This window comes from Nicotiana sylvestris, chromosome 1, assembly GCF_000393655.2.
Source record: "Nicotiana sylvestris chromosome 1, ASM39365v2, whole genome shotgun sequence".
Lineage (NCBI taxonomy): Eukaryota > Viridiplantae > Streptophyta > Magnoliopsida > Solanales > Solanaceae > Nicotiana > Nicotiana sylvestris.
Window position 1 is genome coordinate 161,875,609 of NC_091057.1, and position 21,242 is coordinate 161,896,850.

Genomic DNA, 21,242 nt, shown 5'->3' on the forward strand with positions numbered 1-21,242 from the left:
AACCGCCCTATGTGATAATGCCCCTTTTGGAAAGGCGTAAGGTTAAGTCCAAATATGATTTTTGAGAGATTTGGAGATCTATATCATATTCATGTTTTGGTTGCTCATGCGTGTTGTTCGTTGACTCCAAATTATAGTTATTTCCTTTTTATTAGGTGTATTTCTTACTAGTTCTCCATTAGTATTTTAATTCTTCCGTCATATATTTTTATTAAATATTACTTCAACCTAAGTGAACTTCAACTACATTTTAGAACATACTTCTTTTGCTATAGTAAAATATAAATGATAGTAGCATTATTTTTCGTGTAGTTTCAATAATACATATTATTTTTTAAAACTCAAACGAAGATATTCAAGCAACCAACAAGTTTCCAATAGAACGAGTAGCATAGTTTTAATAGAAAGATTAGCATAATTTCTAGACTCTTTTGCCAAGTAATGAACAACTAGATTTGTTCATCTCATAGCCCAAATCAGAGAAATATTAGAATTTTTCCTTAATAAGAAATGACAATCATCTAAAAGTAATTCAAACTTCACTTGAGGAGTTACAAAAAAGCACAAAATACTTGAGCTATCACATTCAACTGTACCTGGGGCATTAAAATGTTGAATTAACCAGACGAAAGCAAAACATGAACTCACAATTTTAGTATGCTAACATTGATACAACCTCAAAAAATCAAAAAAATTATAGTTATAAACTGACCTACCGAATCACGCATAACAGCTTCTGCTCCGACATAGCCCGAAATAAGGAAGCCGATGGCACAGCCCCAATAGAAGCACTCACTATACCTTGAGAGTCGTGGCAAATATCTAAAGTTTTAATTTAATGAGAGAAAAAAAAGAAAACCTCAGACTTTACGTCACGGCCCGTGACTTTAGATTTTGACTCAGCAAAAGTAAAACAGATCTAGTTTTTGTGTTTCACGGTAGCATAGCATTAGTAACAGAGAGATGAGAAGATAAAGACTACACACAGTCACACAGTATTCACACTACACTCCACACTCTCTCTTGTTTGTTCCTTCTTCTCCCACTGGTCCTTTTCTCTTTCTCATCCTTAAAACAAATCTCTCTGCAACAGCAAGCATCACCCCCTTTCTTTTGTCCAGAAATGCACACAGTCACACACTATTCACATTACACTCCACAACCCCACTAGACTCCCCATATTTCTTGTTTCTTCCTTCTTCCTCCACACTATATGTCCTTTTTCTTATTTTCATCCATTTAATAAATCTCCTCTGCAAATATGGATCTCAAGAAATACAAACAATCACACAGCGTATCACAAACCTGTGCAAATATGTATCTTTAATACTCTTCCAAGATAACCCCTTTCTTCCTCAAGAGATGCACACAGTATTCACTCTAGACTCCACACTCCGACCAGTTGCCATTCTTGTTTCTCCCTTCTTATTTTTTCTTTCATAAATCTCTCTGCAAATTTGCATCTTTAACTCTATCAACATCAGAACGGTCACATACTTGTGTATGATTATTCCGTCTTCTTCCACACTAGTCCATTTATTTAATCCATATAACAAAATTTTCTGCTAATATGTATCTCTAAACTCTTCCCATATCATCCCTTTCTTCCTCAAGAGATCACACACAGTCACACAGTACTCACATTAGACTCCATACTTTCACCAGTTACCATTCTTGTTTGTTCCTTTTTCTTCCAAAAGTCCATTTCTTTCATCAATATAACAAATCTCTCTGCAAATATGCATATTTAGCTCTTCCAAGATCACACCTTTACTCAAGAAATGCCTCCAGAAAACCCATATCCACCTCCTCTAACCACCCTACCTGTCTTCCCCACCACCTACCCACCACCCCCACCACCCTCCCACCATCACCATTCTCACTCCCCTCTCATTTCACCCTTTATAGCTGCTGCTTTTGCCTTGACATTCTTCATTGTTGCTGCCATCATTTACCGCAAAGTGTCACGGAACAGGACAGTTCCTGCAGATCTGAAGTCACCTCCACCACCCCACAAGTTCTCCTACTCTGTCCTCCGTCGCGCTACTGGCTCATTCTCAGCTGCTAATCGTCTTGGCCAAGGTGGATTTGGTTCTGTGTACAAAGGTGTCCTTCCCTCTGGACAGGAGGTAGCCGTGAAGCTCATGGATGCTTCTGGCTCCCTCCAAGGCGAGAGGGAGTTCCACAATGAACTCTCTCTCGCCTCGAGGATAGACACTACATCTTGCCGTCACGTAGTGCCTATCCTCGGCTTCTCCTCTGACGAGCATAGTTATAAGCATCACTGCTCTAGTCGGAGGAGGAGAAGATTAGTTCTTGTATATGAGTATATGCATAATGGTAGCCTCCAAGATGCTTTGTTAGATAAAAAATGTCCCGAGTTAATGCAATGGAGAAAGAGATTTGATGTTATAAGTTCCCTTGCAAAGGGTGTTGAGTATCTCCATTATTCGTGCGATCCTCCTATAGTACATGGAGATATAAAGCCGTCTAATATATTGTTGGATTACAATTTTGATGCAAAAATAGCTGATTTTGGGCTAGCACAGTCTTTGACTAAAGATGATCAAGTTGTTGAGTGTTTCATTGAAGATGAGGAGAGAGTTGAGAAGGGGGCAAAAGGAGAAGTTCTTGAGAACGTGGAGGAAAATGGGTCGATTCTTGAAGGAAATGAGAGTGTGGTGACAGAGGAGGTTGTGATAAATGTGGATCAGTTGCCGGAGAGTTGTTGTGTGAGGGTGTTGGATGGGGAAGCGGGAGGGATGTCACCTGAGGTGGGAGTGCCATCAGAAGGGGTAGAAAAAACTAGTGTTTCTGAGGGGTTTTTTGATGGGATTAGTGTGGATAGTGGAGTTTCGAGAGGGATTGGGAGGGGAATTAGTCAATCAGGCAGAGATTGGTGGTGGAAACAGGAGAATGTGAATGGTGGATCAGATTCTGGGAGGATTAAGGACTATGTGATGGAATGGATTGGTAGTGAGATTAAAAAGGAGAGGCCTAAGAAGGACTGGATTGCGACCACAAGTGCAGAAGAAGATGTTGCCAAAGGGGGGCAACAGAAGCAAAGAAAGAGGCTTGAATGGTGGGGATCTTTGGATGAGGAGAAACTTAGGAAAGAAAAGAAGAATAGGAAGCCAAGAGAATGGTGGAAGGAAGAGTTTTGTGAGGAGTTAGCCAAGAAAAAGAAGAAAAGGGATCTCAAAGGGGGAGAAATGTGGTGGCAAAGGGATGAAGAACTAGTGCCAGAAAGAAAGAGGAGAAAAAGTAAGGGAAGTAGAAGCAGCATTGATTGGTGGCTTGATAGTTTCAGTGGAGAGTTTCGAATAGGAAGAAGAAGCAGTCAAGATTTTGCCAGTGGAGATATTCCCAAGAGTGGAGGTGTGAGTAGTACCCCTAGTATGAGAGGAACCGTTTGTTACATTGCTCCAGAGTATGGTGGCGGAGGGCAGCTCTCGGAGAAGTGTGACGTGTATAGTTTTGGTGTTCTATTGTTGGTTTTGGTATCAGGGAGAAGGCCACTCCAAGTTACAGCTTCTCCTATGTCAGAATTTGAGAGGGCTAATTTGGTTTCATGGGCTAGGCAGCTTGCTCACTCGGGCAAGCTTTTGGATCTTGTTGATCCCAATATTCAGTCACTGGATAGAGAACAAGCATTGCTTTGCATCACAATAGCACTACTCTGTTTACAAAGATCACCTAACAAACGCCCGACAATGAAAGAGATTGTTGGGATGCTTTGTGGTGAATCTGAGCCACCCCACTTGCCATTTGAGTTTTCCCCTTCACCACCATCCAATTTCCCTTTCAAGTCCCGGAAAAAGGCCCGGTGAGTTCACTGAGTGTTCTATTACCATTTCATTAACTGTAGCTTCACACTGTTCAATGTAATTTCATGTATGATTGTGTAGAAAATGTTACAAGATTAGCAAAAAAAAAAAAGGAAGAAAAATGTTATTAGTTTCTTATCAGCTTTTTCTTTTGCAACAACAACCACAACAAACCCAGTGTTATCTCACACGCGGGATTTGGAAAGGGTAATGTATATGTAGACCTTACTAGTTACGAAGGAATAGTGTCGTTTCTGATTTTCTTTTGCATAATCATATATTTCCTGCACTTTCAATTCTACTATGTTATGATGATGATGAACACACTAGTAGCTGAATTCAAGGAATCCTAGGCTTAAAAGTATCTGATATGACTCTTTGGTTCCACTTTCTAAAAGTTGAGTGCACTAGTAATTATAAAATTCAGTGCCCTTGAACTATAACGAGCTTGCTTTTAGTTATTGCTTTCAGAACTTACTTTATTCGGGTCCCAGGAGATATTTGACGGTTTGTTGTCTGTTGCCTTGTAAAAGTAGGATGCAACTTGTTTTATAGTTACACTCAGTTTCATTGCAGATTTAATCCCTCTTATCCCAACATTGTCCTAGGACAAAAGAATACATGGAAGTGCATTTTTTATTTGTCCACACTAATACTGTATTATCTAAGTAGTTCCTGTGACCCTATACAATGTAGTATAAATATAGTATTGTAACTGTTCATACTGCAAAAATAGATGATATGCTCGGGGAAAGACAGCAGAGAGAAAAGCAACAAGATCATATCGGATTTCTTGAAAATATGGATTTCTCATTTTTTGCATTCATAGAGGACTAATGGCTTTGTCAATTACTGGAAATATTTAGTTGAAAGTTAAACAGTAAAACAATGTTGTCAAAGATGAGGGGAAGGTGAGTAACATTCAGTACTCCGGAATTTGGTTATTCTGCGAACCTAACATTGTCATATTTATGTCTCTTGATATGTTTAATGAAGTACATAAGCATCTTAAATGTGGATGCGAGTTAGTTCCTTTAAATGGTGGAGATCATTTATGTTGGAGACAGAGGCGGATCCAGGATTTAAATTATATGGGTTCAATTTTAATTTTTTAACATTGAACCCATTATAATATGGGTTCATATCTACTATTTTTGCAATTTTAGTAAATTTTTACATACAAATTTTGACTCTGCATCGAAAGTTATGGGTTCAGTTGAATCCGTAAGTTATACACTACATCCGCCTCTGGTTGGAGATGCTGTTGGATACATCATCTAACTGTAATAGCCCGCGTATCACCATGAATATAATATCTCAGGTACCTATATCACCTTGTGTAGATAATTCTCCATTCAATTTTCTGGGTGAATGTAGCAGAATTCTTTTGTTAAACCCTTAGATCTTTCTTGGTTATCATGTAAATTTGGTTTGATTCAGATTGAAATAGCTTTTCATAGCTCTTTAAGTTGACATGATTAGCACAGATGTAGAATTCGTAATGTTATCTGAAGTTCAGATTTTGATTTGTTTGCCTATAAGTTGCATAAGATTGAAATTTTTAAGTAGTAGAGTTAGTCCCTTTTACATATACAAGTTACTTGAAGTTTTAATATTTCTCTGCTCAGAGTTTTAATATTTCTCTGCTTAGATATTTTATATAATATTTGACTAAGATGAGCTTTAATAGTGCCACATGGACATCAATGAGGATTTATATAGCCGAAGACGTAATTGTTGCTGTCATGAGAGTTTGCATTTTGCAAAACAACAATCCAGTATAATCTCACAAGTGGGGTCTGGGGAGGGTAGTGTGTACGCTGACCTTACCCCTACCCTGGGGATAGAGAGGCTGTTTCCGATAGAACCTCGGCACAAGAAGATAATAAGAGATAATAGAACAGTAACAACAACATATGCCAGAAAGATAGTACCAGCGAGCTAAGAATCAAAAAAATAAAAGGAAAAAGCAAATAAGAGAGTGTAATTCCTGGATGAAATTTTATTGTTTTTTAAGTTTCATCAGAATATGTTTGTCTGTTGATCAACTAATGGACAAGATGGATATAGGATATTTGTATTACTGTCGTTGTAGAGGTCACTGAAGTTGTCTTGTTGTTAAGAGTGTAGTTCTAGCATGAAGCGCACTTGTCCACTGGTGCTAAAGTTCCTTCTTTTGCTCACAATAACATGTCCCTCAAAAAACCTTTGACCCACAATGCTTTATCATAAACCTGAACAGACACGTTGGTTGTCTTAGCAATCATCATGTTTTTCCTTTTCTCTTCTGCAGTGTACCCCACATCATAGCCCTATGGATTGATATATATGAACTGTTGTCTGTTGCCTTCCATCTAGATATTTATGCACATTGGATTTTTCTCATATATAGTTGCCCTATATATGGATCTGAATAAAGGAAAAATAGATATAGAAGATTTACATTGATTCATCCATTGATTTTTGGTGTCCATGTGAAAATCATGTGGTGGGGTAAATTCCATTGCCTCAGAGTTTGAAGGTGGTAATTCTTATTTGAGACTATAGCTCAGTACACATACTAAAATCTTTAAACTAGATTTTTTATTATAACGGTGGTGTTCAGACTTCAGACCACCTTGAATTGTTCTTTTTACTAACATATATATCGGATAATTTTGTCCATCATATTCTATCTGTTTAGATTCGAACGATCGTTTCGAAAGATTCGCTTTGCTTCATTGATTGTTAGACCTACTCATGGGTGCATAAATAACTAGTAGTAGTAATATTTTCCTTGTGTCACGTCAAATCTCACAAGAAAATAACTGGTAAGAAAAAATGGTGAGGTATATTAAAATTTAATGTTCAAATGTTTTACCATTAAAAACAGGTCAAGGCTAGTCCCTTTGGGGACGCCCAATAATAGAGAACAGGTCAGGGCTCAATTATCTTGCCCTACATATGGTCCGAACAATAAATTCACAAATCAGTTTCTCTTAATGGAAAATTTTCAATTAACTTTAGTTTCTTTCCCAAATAAAGGATATCAGACAAAAAAGAGAGATTGACGTTTTCCAGAAGAAGAAAAAAAGAACAAAAAGAAGAAGCTGTCTTCTTGTTCTCTTCACGTCACGGGAGTTATAAGGAAATTAAATATTTGTGCCAATTATTAATTAACTCTCAAACTGTATTTACCATAATTGGTTGCTGGCAATTCGATATCGAAAATATCTACCTTGATAACTATTGGGTTTTCTTGAATTGCGAAATGATTGGAGTAGCCATTAGGCGCAAATAAACATTTTCTATGTAATACTCCCATTCCATGATCAAAACTCCTTTTAACTTAGGTTCATTCAACGTGTTTTTTGTTGTTGATAAGTTAGGCTTTTTCGTAGTGATCAACACCCGATGTTTATATGCATAATATGTGTTGTTTATATACACATTTATCACTTAACCGTGATTAAATATTACTCTATATGTTTTTGCACTCTACATAAGTAACTCATATTTTCAAAATAAAATATAAGAAAACATAAGCTATACAAAAAGAGTATCCGTCCCCATATCCAAGTTACGAAGGAATACATTTTAAGTATTTTAGTCGAAAATTACTTGGTTTAACTCTTGACTAGAGAGAAATAGGATAACCATTTGGGAGGATGGAGTTGTGCTGTAATATTATTACAAAATTTGAAGAATTCAAATCATTTAAGAAATTCAAACTTAAATTTTAATGAATGTTTTCTCTATCGAGCTAATTATTTTACAACCAGTTTAATATTTTTTTCACCACTACTAATATATTATAATTTAATTGATAATCAGTTCTGTTTATAATATAATCGCTAAATTATGAAGTTTCTCCTTCTGTTGTTTATTTTCGCTCATAACTATATTTTATAACTATATTTAAAAAGCTGATATTATTTGCATTTAAAAGTTTAGGTAGCACTAGGGCATATTTTAGAAGTTCTTAAGATATTACCAAAGGAAAATAATACCATCTCCCCCTTTATAAGATACTGCTACCAAAGGACCTTAAAAAGAAAAACTTTCTTTATAAACTTTATACATTGATCATTTTCTGAAATTTAGCGCGCTTCGAAAAGCCTTATTATACTCTTCAATAGATATTAGATGGATTATGGACTTTAATTGTTTACATATATTCAATGAAGGTACGTATAGTATATAGTTTCTTGAAATGTCTCCCTAATTGATTACTACATCAAGACACAAGAGTCAAAGAGATTAATGTCAATTAGTGAGTTTGGAACCAAAGTAATGACCAATTAAACTCAAGCGACTAAACTAGGAGTCTAGGAGGGGAAAAGGCGTAACAATATTATCTATATTCATGCGCTATACGTCCCTCTCCCAAACGGTCTAAGTTAATGACCAATTGTCTGTTGGTTTGTTCATAACTAGTACAGCCTTCGTTAGCAAAATTCATGTCCGGCCGATACGCCCTACGAAAGAAACACATATTATTATTATAAACAAAAAAACAAATAATAATACTACAAATAGTAAGTGAATATTTACAAGTTAGCTCGTGAAAATTGCAAATTTGTCGGCTCAACATGGTGCTGCATTTGCGAGAAGCTGTATCCTTGCTCCTCGTTAAGTCGTGGATATATGTTTAGATCAGGCCAGACTCTTTCACACAAACAACTCTAAAACTACCATCAGATAGTTGAGTATTAGCCGTATTTTGCGGATTCTCATTCCAGTTCACAAATTCGGAGCTTACATACATTTCTAACATGTTTATCACAAGAATATCCTTGTATTGGTTCGGAGTCCTTAAAAATTATTGCAGCATCTTGAACTCGGCATAACATGCCACTTCTTGCGGAGTAAGAGAATACAAATATCTCACTCACCTTAGGATTAGGTTCACAGACGGTTTACTAACACATTCTTTTACATATTTAGAGATACCAATATTTGGTACTCCAATGTTATTGGCAAATTAACAATACTTTTGTAGAGAACAACTATAATGTACTGAGTAATTCTCTGCCACAACATTATAATGCAACCCTAACTCGTTGTTCATCCGTCATTGCGGAAAGATTCAAAGGGAACTTTGTAGAGATTGGTGAAGATGAAGAAAAATACAGATAATGCTGAAGAACAAAGGCAAATTCGCTTCAAATTCACTCAAGAATGACTTATTCAAGAATGGAAATCCGGCATAAGTAAAAGACGCATGATCAGGCCTTTGGAACTTGAAAAATATGCATACTATTGTTCTGCCTTTGGCACTTGAAAAATATGCATACTATAAATACTTTGTAGTACAATTATCAGGGCAATGATTCAGAAAATTCAGACAATAAAAGGAAGCATATGGCGCATGAATTTGTGTTCCATATGTGCTTGGCTTGACAAATGACCGTTAACTTAGGCCGTTTAGGAGAGGGACGTATATCGCATAAAATTTATGCGCGATAGATAGTATTGTTCTGCCTTTTTTTCCTCCTAATTTGACCGCTTGAGTTCAATTGGTCGTCACTTTGGTTCCGGACTCGTCAAGGAGAGGTCGTCTTCAGATTTATGATACTCACCCAACTACAAAATTTTGTAGAAAAAAGTTTGTAAAAGTTGAAATTATAAAACAAAGTTAGGAAGGTGATTGAAACTTATAAGTAGTGTAGGTATAAAAATTTCACTACAACATTACACATCTATAGCTATGAAAAGCATCGTAGCTAAATATGAAAAATTTCATGGCAAAACACTTTAGCCACAATATTTTTTTCCGTAGCATTCATAGCAAAATGTAGCGTAGCTAAAACTCAGCTACAGCCTTAATATGATCTGTGGCTAAGGACTAATACTTATTGCTATGGAAATTTTTTATGTTGTAGCGATGATGGTAAAAGGTTTTTGCTACAAAAAATATACTTATAGCAAATGATTTTATTCTTTTGCCACGATGAACAAATTTGTAGTTATCTTCATATTGTAGCCACGAATTGTTGTGTTGTAGCAAAAGATTTAATTTATTTGCTATGCAAACTCAAATTTTGTGGCTATTTCAAGAGCTTAGTCTCGTGGCAATAGTACTCATGTTTAGCTACAATTTAAAAACTCCATAGCTATGAATTGAAGTATTTGCCATAAACCTTTTCATATTGTAGCTAATATTCCATACTTTTAACCATGAAATATATAGAACTATAGCAAATGATTTTCATCATTTGCTACGAAAAGTGAAAATGAATAGCCATGTTCTTGATACGTGGTTATTGTAGGAGTATATGTTTAGCTACAAATTGAAAAATTCATAGGTAATATTTCATTTTCTTTTGCCATGAAACATAAAATCGTAGCAATAAATTTTCTTCATTTTTGCTATGAAAATAAAAAAATATATACCTACATTTTTAATATGTTGCAATATATATATGTTTAGCTACAAATTTAAAAATTCATTGCTACTAATTAAAAAATTGCCACAAGCATTATTAGTCATAATAATTCATATAAAGCCTATTTAGAAATACAATCAAATTTTGACAGTGAAACACATAGGCAACTGTAGTATAAGATATTCAATTACGTAATAAACACAATATATTAATAAACAAAATTTAACAAAGGTTCAACAATATCATTCCAAATATTAAAACATCGTTTGAAACATATCAATAAGCTTTGACAAGAGGAAAAACATTGTTCACGTGCCCGTCGACCTTGATGCTTTTATAATTCCTCCACAGGCTGCAATAACAATAGAAAAAAAAAGCATATAACTAAATGATACAATGAAGTATCTTTTATATAAAAAATTAAAATTTATTTTTAATATGAATATTACCTAAAAGAAATCACATATACTAAATTACTAATATAAAAAGATAGTAATAAAAGTCTAATAAGTTACTTACCGTTAGATCTATATCATTTTGTTGTAGACCTTGTACTGCAAGTATCATTCGAAATTTTTCTTCCCATTATTTATTCATCTCTACTAGTTGATTATTCATATCTTTCTTGATTTCTTCAACTTGTTCCTTAGCTTCCCTTTTAACTTCTTCCACACGCTCATTTGCCTCGTTTCTCGTCAATTCTAGTTGCTTTATAAGTTGTACTTTTGTTGGTCTACCACCAAAATATTCACTGATATTTTTTCCGGGGCCATACGCACGATGATATCCATTTTTTTCGGCCCCGAGTACTTTTTCGAAGATATCATCATCATTTAAAGAAATTTCTCCTTCTTTTTGCTGCTTTTTAAATTGTTAAAATTGGTCCTACAATCAAAAAATGCAAATTAATCAAATATAAGTACAAATGTGTAATATAAAAGGAGATAAAAAGAAAAGAGAACACATTGACATTACAATAACATCTTATTGAAAAGCATCAACTTGTTTTCCTTTTTTTCTCTTGCGGGATTCCATAAAAACTTCAACACGAGAAGGAGCTTTTCCATTTTTTTGCTCCTGCGGAAAAATAATCATTATCATTAAATGAATAAACTATGTGAATATAGTTCTTCTAAATTTGTTCTAAAAATATTATTACAACGTTCATACCATTTCGTATCTAAGTCTTGCATAACTTTCGGTCCCAATGTATGGAGGCAAAGAACGTTTCGATCTATTTGTCTTGTTTTGTGTGCTCTTCTTCTAAATAAAAATTGAAAAAAAAATTAAGAACATTAGTTACTAAAGAAAAGGCAGTGATAAAAGAGAGCTTAATATGCCCTTGGATTGACTCATAAAAACTAGCAAATCGAATATAAAATACAAAGACAATAAAAATATCGTGCTCTTATATAAGGAAATGTTAGTGATAAAAAGAGAGCTTAATTTTATTTGGAATCCAAACCATGGATCACAAAAATAATAATTCAGAGTAAAACAGTTTTAGTTATCTCAAACACGCCCATAATTAATTTTCTTAAATAAACTTGAGATCCTCAATGAAACACATAATAATAAAAAGGCAGAAACAAATTAATTTACAATTTAAATACCTGAAAGTCGGCATCACTCCAAAGATTGACCAAATATTTCCATTCATCTGCGGCAACAAGTTTAGGCTTGTTTCGTAAGCGAAGTAGGTAATTTGCTTTTGAATCAAAATACTTCTTCTTCAACTTGTACCTATAGTCTCTATAGAGGTCACTCATTTTGCCAAGAATTGCGCTTTTTCTTCCCTCGGACACATCAAAATTAAACTTTTCCCATATAAAAAAAATACAATCAAAGTTTATAATCATATATTCTAGTAATTGTTAAACCATAAGAAATTATAAAATATTATAAATTATTAGTTTGTTAGTTTTTCTTACCAAGATAATTTCCCACATATGGTCGATCTTATCTTGCTCAATCTCTTTCCAACCATTTACCTTTAAAGGGCAACAAATTCGGCTTCTAACTGTTTGTCCCAAAAACCAAATTAATTTGCTTGCATTCTCACCGATAGCTTGATGATCTTCAGCAAATTCCACCGGTAATTTTTGTCCCTCCTGTAAGTTAATTATTTTCACACACCGTGTAGGACCTCTAGTTTTTCTTTTCACAGCGTTGGAACCTACGAAGGTTAAATAAATAACGTCAAGTAAAAATATCGATAGAAGTAATTAAAATCAATAAAAATAGTGATCACCTACTGAATTTGCTGATTCGTATGCTCCTACAACTGATTTTGTCATCTCTTCAGACTCATACCCCTAGAACTATCTTCTCTAAGAGAAGTACTCATAAAAATATCATTTTTCAGTAGTGTATAAATCTCAATCGGCCTTTCTTTATGCATTCTATAACTAACAAGCATGTTTTTAATATCTTGATCGTCATGACATTCAACTAGCCCATCATAATCACTTATAATTCTATCACCTCTCAAATAAAAGAACTTGTCTCCCTCACAAATATTGAAGTTACAATATTCTTTTAAGTCATCCAATAGGTCAAAAAAAGATATAAAAACAACATCAATATTTGTTTTCTTCAAATGACCACCTACATATTTTCTAGAAGGGGAGAATACAAAATGGCCACCATAGTGATAGCTAATTTCTTTCTCTCTTATCATGTCCGCGCTTTCAAGAAAATTATTGAAGATGAATTAGCTAAATATGAATAAACAAAGACACAAATTTATATAATGAGAAAAAAGATTTAATGGCAAATTCAATATTGCACAATAATCATATTACAATTACCCGGATAAACAAGTTCTTCTACAGATTGCGTGAGCAAGTTTTCGTCAATAGACGGCTTCTTAGAACTCTTAACAGGTTCCGAGTCACGATTATCAGTCAAGCGATTAGTTTTTTTTCCAAAAATCATTCCTACCCATGTTTGGTTACAAATAAGAATTTGTAAGATACTAAAATAAATTATCATAAATACAAATATAAATGATATTTTCTATAAGTACTTAGTAGCCAACTTTAAGAATTGAATAAAACCTCAAACTGTATACTTATAACATGATAAATACTATAGTAATAGAGTTTATATATCATTTGAACTTTCAGAAATATTGTACCCCCATTGTATAACCAGATCTTTTTAATTAGTATACGGTATCTAACAGTGAACTTTAAGAGTTCAGAATTTTCGGACAAATTCTTCACAGTGCTTTAAAATAAAAAATCAAACAGTCATGAGGAAACAAATATAGACCAATCAACACACACTTACAGCCCCAAAATTTCAAAAGTAACAAAGAAGAAGAGGTAAATTTCATATATTTAAGATAGCACAAAAAGAAATCACCAGGATTCCATTTCTTAACAAAGTTGAACCAAAAAGTAAAAAAAGGGATATGTGCCGATAATCTAAGAACAAGAAAATTTGCCTAAGTCTGCAGAATTAAACAAAATAACAGAAATTTAAATGTATAATGCATAAATTGGAACAGATATATAGAAAGAAATTAGAACCTTTGCTTCTAGTGATGACAAGTTGATTCAGAGAAGTAATAAAAAATCTACACCTCACTTTTTGGCTTTCTTTTGTGCTTTTAGTGTTTTAAGGTTTTTTTGTAGTCTAATCTTTCTATAGAAAAGGAACACCATATTACTCTCTAATAGAATTAGGAGGCTTTAATTTAGGCACAAAATATTTAGAGGGAAATAATATGGAGGGAATTCTTTTGTTTTTGTTAATTCACGTATTTCAAAAAGAGAATTCATGTTTCCCTCCTAATAATCAATAACCACAAAAAAGAAGCTCCATATTTTTGTAAGTATAACAAATTATTATTTGACGGCAATTTTGTTCCTTTTGGAAATATAGTTTCCTTTTTTTATTTATTTTTAGGATACTTTGTTTTTCTAAAAATTTATTCTGATATTTTGGCAAAAATAAACCTAAGCTTAATGAACATATTTCAAAGGAATTAAATTAACAATAAAATTTTGTTGGAGAATCCTTTGGTACCGTTTGGTTGTCAAAAAGGAAGGTGAAATTGTTGAAAGATTTCCTTTTTTCTTTTTTGGTTTGTTGAGCAGCAAAGTTTTAGGAAAAAATATCTCACGGCAAAAGTTGGGACAATTTCCTTCTTACCATTTTAAAGGAATTATAGTTGAATCCAAATTCTTAAATATTAGTTTTTTTGTAAATGTTAGAGCACGATTATTAGTTAGGTAAAAAGATCTAGAAGAGTCGAAGTGGTGTATTTATAATAAATTTTGAAAGTTTTAAATATAAGTAGTTTTGTATAGTTCAAATATGAAAAAATATTATAACCAAAATTTTAGTTAATTTAAATTTTTTAAATATTAGGAGAATAGTTAAATTACAATATTATCCTAGTAAAATATATTTTTAAAGAGTAAAAAAGGCGAACGACATATCACTAAGGGCCTTCGTACTTTTAATATAGTTACAATTATAATTTTTAAAGGATAAAAAAATCGAACGACATTTCCAACTATATAATTATAATTTTATCAATTCAACTTTACAAGTGATCGTGCTTTCTTTTTAGTTTTAGTTGTAACGACCTGATCGGTCGTTTTGAGCTCTAGCGTGTCGATCTGCGGTTTGAGGCCATGAGCAACTTCATTTCAGGTATTATGACTCGTACGCGTGGGCGGAATTGAATTTCGGGAAGTTCGGAGTCGATTTGGAAAGAGAATTCTCATTTCGGAAACCTTAAGTTGAAAGAATTGACTAAGATTGGATTTTTGAGTAAACAACCTCGGAATCAGGATTTGAAGGTTCCAGCATGTTCGTATGATGATTTCAGACTTGGGCGTATGTTCAGATCGGATTTTGAATGACCGGGGAGCGTTTTGAGTATGTATTGACTTGCCTGACAGTGATGTCCGGCGCCATCACGACCTTTTAATGGATTTTGGGTCATGACATTAGTAAAAACACACAACCCTTGATGATTTAAGAATTTTCTAAAAAAAAAATCAAAAGTTATTCTCAAGTTCATTCAAGAAGACATAAATATAGTTAATTGTAGATTAATAAGATAATTTTTAATATGTAAAATTTAAATTAATTTCAAAGTCCTAAATATTAGGAAAGTAACTTAAATTATAATTTTGTCTATTGTGAAAGTGTCACGACCCCGGTTTGCCCTCTGTGAACTATCGTGATGGCACCTAGTATCTACGACTAGATAAGCCTAACAAATGCGGGAAAGAAAACAATTGCGAAAGGAAAATAATTAAGATCTGATATGACAAAAAGAAATAGTGTTTAAGATGTCACCTGACATTTAATAATACAAAATATCAACCTAACACTCCCAAAATACGGAACCCCATGAATCACAAGCTAAGAGATACATAAAAGCTCTAACTCTAGAATGTCTATCAAAATGAAAATACAGAAGGGCTATATTAATACTGCGAATAGAAAGGGACTCTTCAGTCTGCAGACGCGGCAGATATACCTCAAAGTCTCTATGAAAACGCCTCACCTCAAGGGTGATAGGACTGAGTCGAAGTACCTGGATCTGCACATGAAAAACATGCGCAGAAAGGGCATGAGTACACCACAGCGGTACTCAGTAAGTGCCAAGCCTAACCTCGGTCGGGTAATGATGAGAAAAGTCAGGGCCCTACTGAGATTAAATAATATATAAGGTATAACAATGTAGAATAAGACAGCATAATTAAGTGCAATAGTAAGAAATAACACAGAATAGAAAGAACAACAACAACTATAACAGACACAAAATAATCATGGAAAAGAGTACAACTCAACATAGAGATAACAACCGGGGATCTCTTAGTATCCCGAGGATCTCTTAGTATCCTCAATATGTGTATGGGGGATCTCTCAGTATCCTGAGGATCTCTTAGTATCCTCAATATGTGTGCCGGGGATCTCTCAGTATCCTGAGGATCTCTTAGTATTCTCGATATCTATGCTGGGGATCTCTCGGTATCCTCAAAATCACCCAGCGGAGCTAACGGAACTAACGAAATTCCATCCCGAGGTCGTCTTCACACTGCTCCGACTACGGTCCAATTTTTAAAACTAAAACTCTCATTTAGGGATCAGACCGGTCGTTTTGCTTTCTAGAACTCCGATATCCTAAATAAGACTCCCCTATGTGATTTTATTGTTTATATGACTTGCAGGGATGGTTAGTTCGGGATTTGGAAGGGTTCGGGTTGAAATCGGAACAAGTAGTTCCTTAAGGTTAGCTAAAAAGGCTAAGTTTGACTTTGGTCAATATTTTGAGTAAACGACCTAGGAATCGAGATTTGACGGTTCCAATAGGTTCGCATGATGATTTCGGACTTGGGCGTATACTCAGATCGGATTTTGGATGATCCGGGAGCATTTTGAGTATGTATTGATTAGTTTATATACTATTGCAGAATGATATATTGTTGAAGAAAGTGTGATATTTTGTTCAAGGTATTTACATGGAAGTGGGAAAGAGAATAATCCAGTGGACAAAATTTGTGAAGGTGATCAGGTTGAGCCATTCAGTAGATTATCATTTTTTGAACAAAAGGTTGCCCTTTATTAGGAGATACATCCAGAAATCTTGAAGAGCTTGAACGAAAGCAAGCTCATCTTTATGTTTTGAGAAATTGTGAAGAAGTTCAACCATTTTTACGGTATGTTTCTTTATGCCATTGTACATTTCTGCTTGATTTTGTTAGCCTTTTCTCAGTTATTATGGTTATTTTAAACAGTGAGTACGAGAGTGAGTATGAGCAGAATAATAGGAACATGAACTTCGATGATTGGTTTTTTCATCGAGTAAGTTTTCATTACATTGTTAATTTTTATTTGTAATACTTCTTTAACATCATTATTTTATTTATTTATTATTATACAGATTATACAAATGCGCATGAAAGGAAATTCACAAGTAAGTTGCAAGTTGTATTCTTTGGCTAGAGGTCCTTTTGATGGAGTCCAAAGATTCAAAGGGTATGAGATAAATGATTTTAGATTTCATACTAAACAACTCGAAGGAAATAGGGTGAAGCAAAATAGTTGTGTTTTAGTACGAGGAATAATGAATGGCCAAAATATAAATTATTATAGTACTCTGACCGAAATAGTAGAACTTCAATATCTTGAAGGTAAACGGATTATTTTATTTAAATGTGATTGGTTGGATGTTGATCACATTGGAAAAGGAGTGAAGATAGATAAACATGGCTTTGTTAGTGTCAATACTAAACGAAAGCTAGCAACAAATGAACCATTTGTTCTTGCATCTCAAGCAGAACAAATTTTTTATGTCAAGGATAATCTTCATCCCAATTGGTCCATTGTCTTGAATGGTCATTCTACTTATTTTACTGGTGGTGCTCTCAGTGAAGAAACTTTTCAACAAAATGCAACAAAATGCTCAAGAGTTCTCAGGTACATTTGATGAAGATGAAGACTTTATGAACTGGAGAAGAAATGATCTTGATATTATTAGCACTAATGTTACCTTAGATGATGATATTATTGAAGACATCGAATCAGAACCTGAAACTGATGATGAAGATTTATTACTGTAAAATATTTAGAAGTCTTATTTGCATATTTTTTTATCCTCAAGTAATGTTAAAATTTTACTTATTTATTTGAGAGACGGTGTTTAGTTCTTTATTATTTTAAAGAATTTATGTATTACTTTATTATATTAGTGAATTACTCTAATTGAATATGAGTTAATATTCAATAGTGTTGGATTGAGTTGAATGATCTTTTCTACCAGGTGTTATGTTGATGGATTCTCAGTGGAAACTATGGCGAATTTTTTACTAAATTAATAAATAAATATTGTTAAACATAGCATAGTTGTTTATAGAAATAGATTCTCGATGCATGACACTTGATTTAGGAATAGCTATGTGATTATAAGAATTTTAATAAATTTCACACTTGAATTTATAAACTCTAACAAATTCAACCAAAGTCCCTTGCATTCATTCCAACTAATGAATTAGTGACTAAACCTTTGTCTTCCTACTCTTTATAATTTTGTTTCATAATTGTCGAAAGGCGTGTAAAATGTTAGTCCTCTTTTTATAGATACAAATGTATCTATGTCTCTTGATAAGGAAAAACTCAATTAAGAAATTATCTATTATGAAGTTTTATAATTTTAGATGCTCTTTGCGTGTCAAATTTTTTAATAAGCTTCTAAAATAGATTTTTCGTTGAGTTGTCTCGTGTAGGCTTTTCCTGAGCACATATGTCCCAACAGTTACTACAATCTTTGAAAATTGTAGCAAGATTATTTTTTTAGCTATGGAATTATGTGCAAATAAATGTATCGTGGCTAAAAGATTACAATTGCTACAGTGCCTTCATATGCATAGCAAAACTTAGAATTAGCTACAATATTTATTGTAGTTATATAAATTCGTGGCTATATTATTTTGCCATGATATTAATCGTAGCTATTGAGCCAATTATTGCCACGATTTTTATAACCTGAAGCAAATATATTCGATATTTTATTTGGCATAATTTATTGTGGCTAAATATTTATTGTTGCTATAATAAATTAAATGCGTGGCAAAAACTAACAATTAGCTACAAATTTATAACGTGGCAGTAAATGTGTAGCTATTTTCGCAGTTATTGTCACAATACTAACCAACTATAGCAAAAAGTAGGAATTAGCTTTGCCAATTTACTTTTTGTAGCTAAGAAATTTCACCAAATTGTGAACAGCCAGGGAATTTCAATTTTTATGGCTATTGCTAGATAATAGCCGAGCTTTTTTTATTAGTAGCAAAAAATTTGTAGCTGCATAATGTTGTAGTGTTTGTTAGGAATTAAAAACTTTGTTCAAAGTCAACAAAATTAAGTCAGCTACATTGTCTGTGACTGTGAGCATTTAATATGAGAAGTGACCCTAGCTTAATTTAAGTTTTATCCATTTTTTAACAGAATTTTACACTTTTTTATTATTTGACGGAACTCAAGAAGTTTCTCACCCTTTTCATATTATCAACGGAAGTAAACAAAACACTCATAATCTACAGTTAACTCTTAAGTAATGTGATTATATAAGGTTCTTTTTGCTTTTTTTTACAAATTCAGATATAAAACTTAAAAGTAACACTACTTACTAGGAGTGTAGTTTTTAAAGATTTATCATTCAAGTTAAGCAAGCTAACACTGTAAATAATTTTACATGAACAATATAATGTTGTTTAACTAATTGTACCATATTATGTATTACTCCTTCTATATCACAATAATCCACCATTATTATTGACAACTAGAGTATTTGTATAAAAATTTACCCTCTTAATTAATTGTCCATTTGCATCAATTTGTGAAACATACAGTTTTAGCTTTTAATGTTTCAATTGCTGTCATCACTCCAGATGGAAATTTAGATGGTGTAGAAATAAATGCATACAGCTAACTCAACTACTCATCTTAATTACCCCTCCACTTTCCCCTATATAAAACAATCTCACTTCTTATCCTACTACGTGCCTTTGAACACTTAAAACAGCCATGGCAGAGCGCAAGATTATAGCAGAAAACACCATGGAAGATGCTTACAAGTTTCTTAACATTACCCAAAATCCAGATGGCTCTCTCACTAGAAAATACCCATTTCCTAATGTGCCTTCAAATCCAGAAAATGATCCAAATTCACAACTTATTTCACTCTCTAAAGACATTCCTCTTAACCCCACCAACAACACCTTCATCCGCCTCTTTCGGCCCGTTAATCCGCCGCCTAACACTAAATTACCGTTGATCATCTACTTCCACGGTGGTGGCTTTATACTCTTTAGTGTGAGTTCTATTTTTTTCCATGAATCTTGTAATGCTATGGCAGCTCAATTCCCTGCATTGGTTGCTTCAGTGGAGTATCGGCTCGCCCCCGAACACCGCCTTCCGGCCGCCTATGACGACGCCGTGGATGCCATTAAATGGGCTAAAGATCAAGCTCTTAGTAGTGGTGATCATGTTGATCCATGGTTGAAAGAGTGTGTTGATTTTTCTAAAATTTTCTTGATGGGTAGTAGTGCGGGAGGAAATATTGTGTACCATGCAGGTCTACGTGCACTCGATCTCGATCTTGATCCGATCAAGATCGTAGGGCTAATAATCAATCAGCCATACTTTGGTGGAGTTCAGAGAACAGAATCTGAACTTAAGTTTGTTAATGATAAAGTTGTGCCTTTGCATGCAAATGATCTGATGTGGTCGCTTGCATTGCCAAACGGTGCGGATCGCGATCACGAGTATTCTGATCCGTGTATTGGTGAGAATAAGTTGAAGGAGATGATCCGACGGCTGCCGAGGTGTATGATCAGAGGGTATGCAGGGGACCCATTGGTTGATCGGCAGAAGAGGTTTGCGAAGATGGTGGAGTCACATGGTATGCACGTGACTTGTCAGTTTCTTGAAACTGGACATCATGCTGTTGAGATATTTGATCCCAAGAGTGCTCAAGATTTGTATGATTCTATCAAGGAATTCATCAAATCAACTTGTCATGGAAATGTGGGCAAATCAGCTATGTGATGCAGCGTGATAAGTGAAAATTTGTCTAAAAGTCAACTGGGATCATTAATGCTTTCATTTCTTTATTTATAGCTTTTACAAGTGCAATGTATGTTACAGCCGGTTTGGTCAAGCCTTCTCAAGAGGCCAAAAATATTTTTTTATTCTAAAAATACTTTTTTCCCTAATTTGAGGTGTTTGGCCAAGAAGCAGAAGCAGTTTCAAAGAAGCAGAAAAAAGTAGTTTTTTTCCAAAAGCAAAAGCAGAAGCAGCTTTGATTTTACTTCTTACCTAAAATACCCTTAACAAAATATAGTGTATACCAAAATAACCCTTAAACCTAATACTTAGGATATTAATTTATAAATATTTCTTCTTATTTTTAGGAAAACTTTCTAATATATAGCGTAACTTCAGGGGTAAATGTTTTTATATTTGTTGAAGGAATTTTAATATATTTAACTTATGTTAAAAGAATTAAGTACTTTTT

At 33.8% G+C, this 21,242-nt stretch overlaps 3 protein-coding genes across 3 annotated transcripts; 2 read left to right on the forward strand and 1 right to left on the reverse strand.

The window, feature by feature from the left end:
• The first annotated feature begins 886 nt into the window (after window positions 1–886).
• LOC104226215 (receptor-like serine/threonine-protein kinase At2g45590) lies at window positions 887–4,085 on the forward strand. The gene has a single exon (XM_009778141.2). The coding sequence runs from the start codon at window positions 1,782–1,784 to the stop codon at window positions 3,828–3,830; it is 2,049 nt and encodes a 682-aa protein (XP_009776443.2). The 5' UTR covers window positions 887–1,781; the 3' UTR covers window positions 3,831–4,085.
• A 7,094-nt stretch (window positions 4,086–11,179) lies between these two features.
• LOC104222041 (uncharacterized) lies at window positions 11,180–13,132 on the reverse strand. Its single transcript, XM_070155781.1, has 5 exons — window positions 13,006–13,132; window positions 12,127–12,371; window positions 11,809–12,012; window positions 11,366–11,458; window positions 11,180–11,272 (listed from the first exon to the last, which is right to left on the reverse strand). Exons 1-5 carry the CDS (start codon window positions 13,130–13,132, stop codon window positions 11,180–11,182), a joined length of 762 nt encoding a protein of 253 aa, XP_070011882.1.
• Window positions 13,133–19,672: 6,540 nt separating this feature from the next.
• LOC104211337 (probable carboxylesterase 8) lies at window positions 19,673–21,014 on the forward strand. The gene has a single exon (XM_009760380.2). The coding sequence runs from the start codon at window positions 19,751–19,753 to the stop codon at window positions 20,771–20,773; it is 1,023 nt and encodes a 340-aa protein (XP_009758682.1). The 5' UTR covers window positions 19,673–19,750; the 3' UTR covers window positions 20,774–21,014.
• The last annotated feature ends 228 nt before the right edge of the window (window positions 21,015–21,242 follow it).

Coding starts and splice junctions, on each gene's coding strand:
- LOC104222041 (XM_070155781.1), bottom strand. CDS start 13,132: ATGATTTTTGGAAAAAAAACTAATCGCTTGACTGATAATCGTGACTCG. Junction 12,372..13,005: donor AGAAGAACTTGTTTATCCGG/GTAATTGTAATA, acceptor TAACCTTCGTAG/GTTCCAACGCTGTGAAAAGA. Junction 11,459..11,808: donor GGAGTGATGCCGACTTTCAG/GTATTTAAATTG, acceptor ATTTTTATTTAG/AAGAAGAGCACACAAAACAA.
- LOC104226215 (XM_009778141.2), top strand. CDS start 1,782: ATGCCTCCAGAAAACCCATATCCACCTCCTCTAACCACCCTACCTGTC.
- LOC104211337 (XM_009760380.2), top strand. CDS start 19,751: ATGGCAGAGCGCAAGATTATAGCAGAAAACACCATGGAAGATGCTTAC.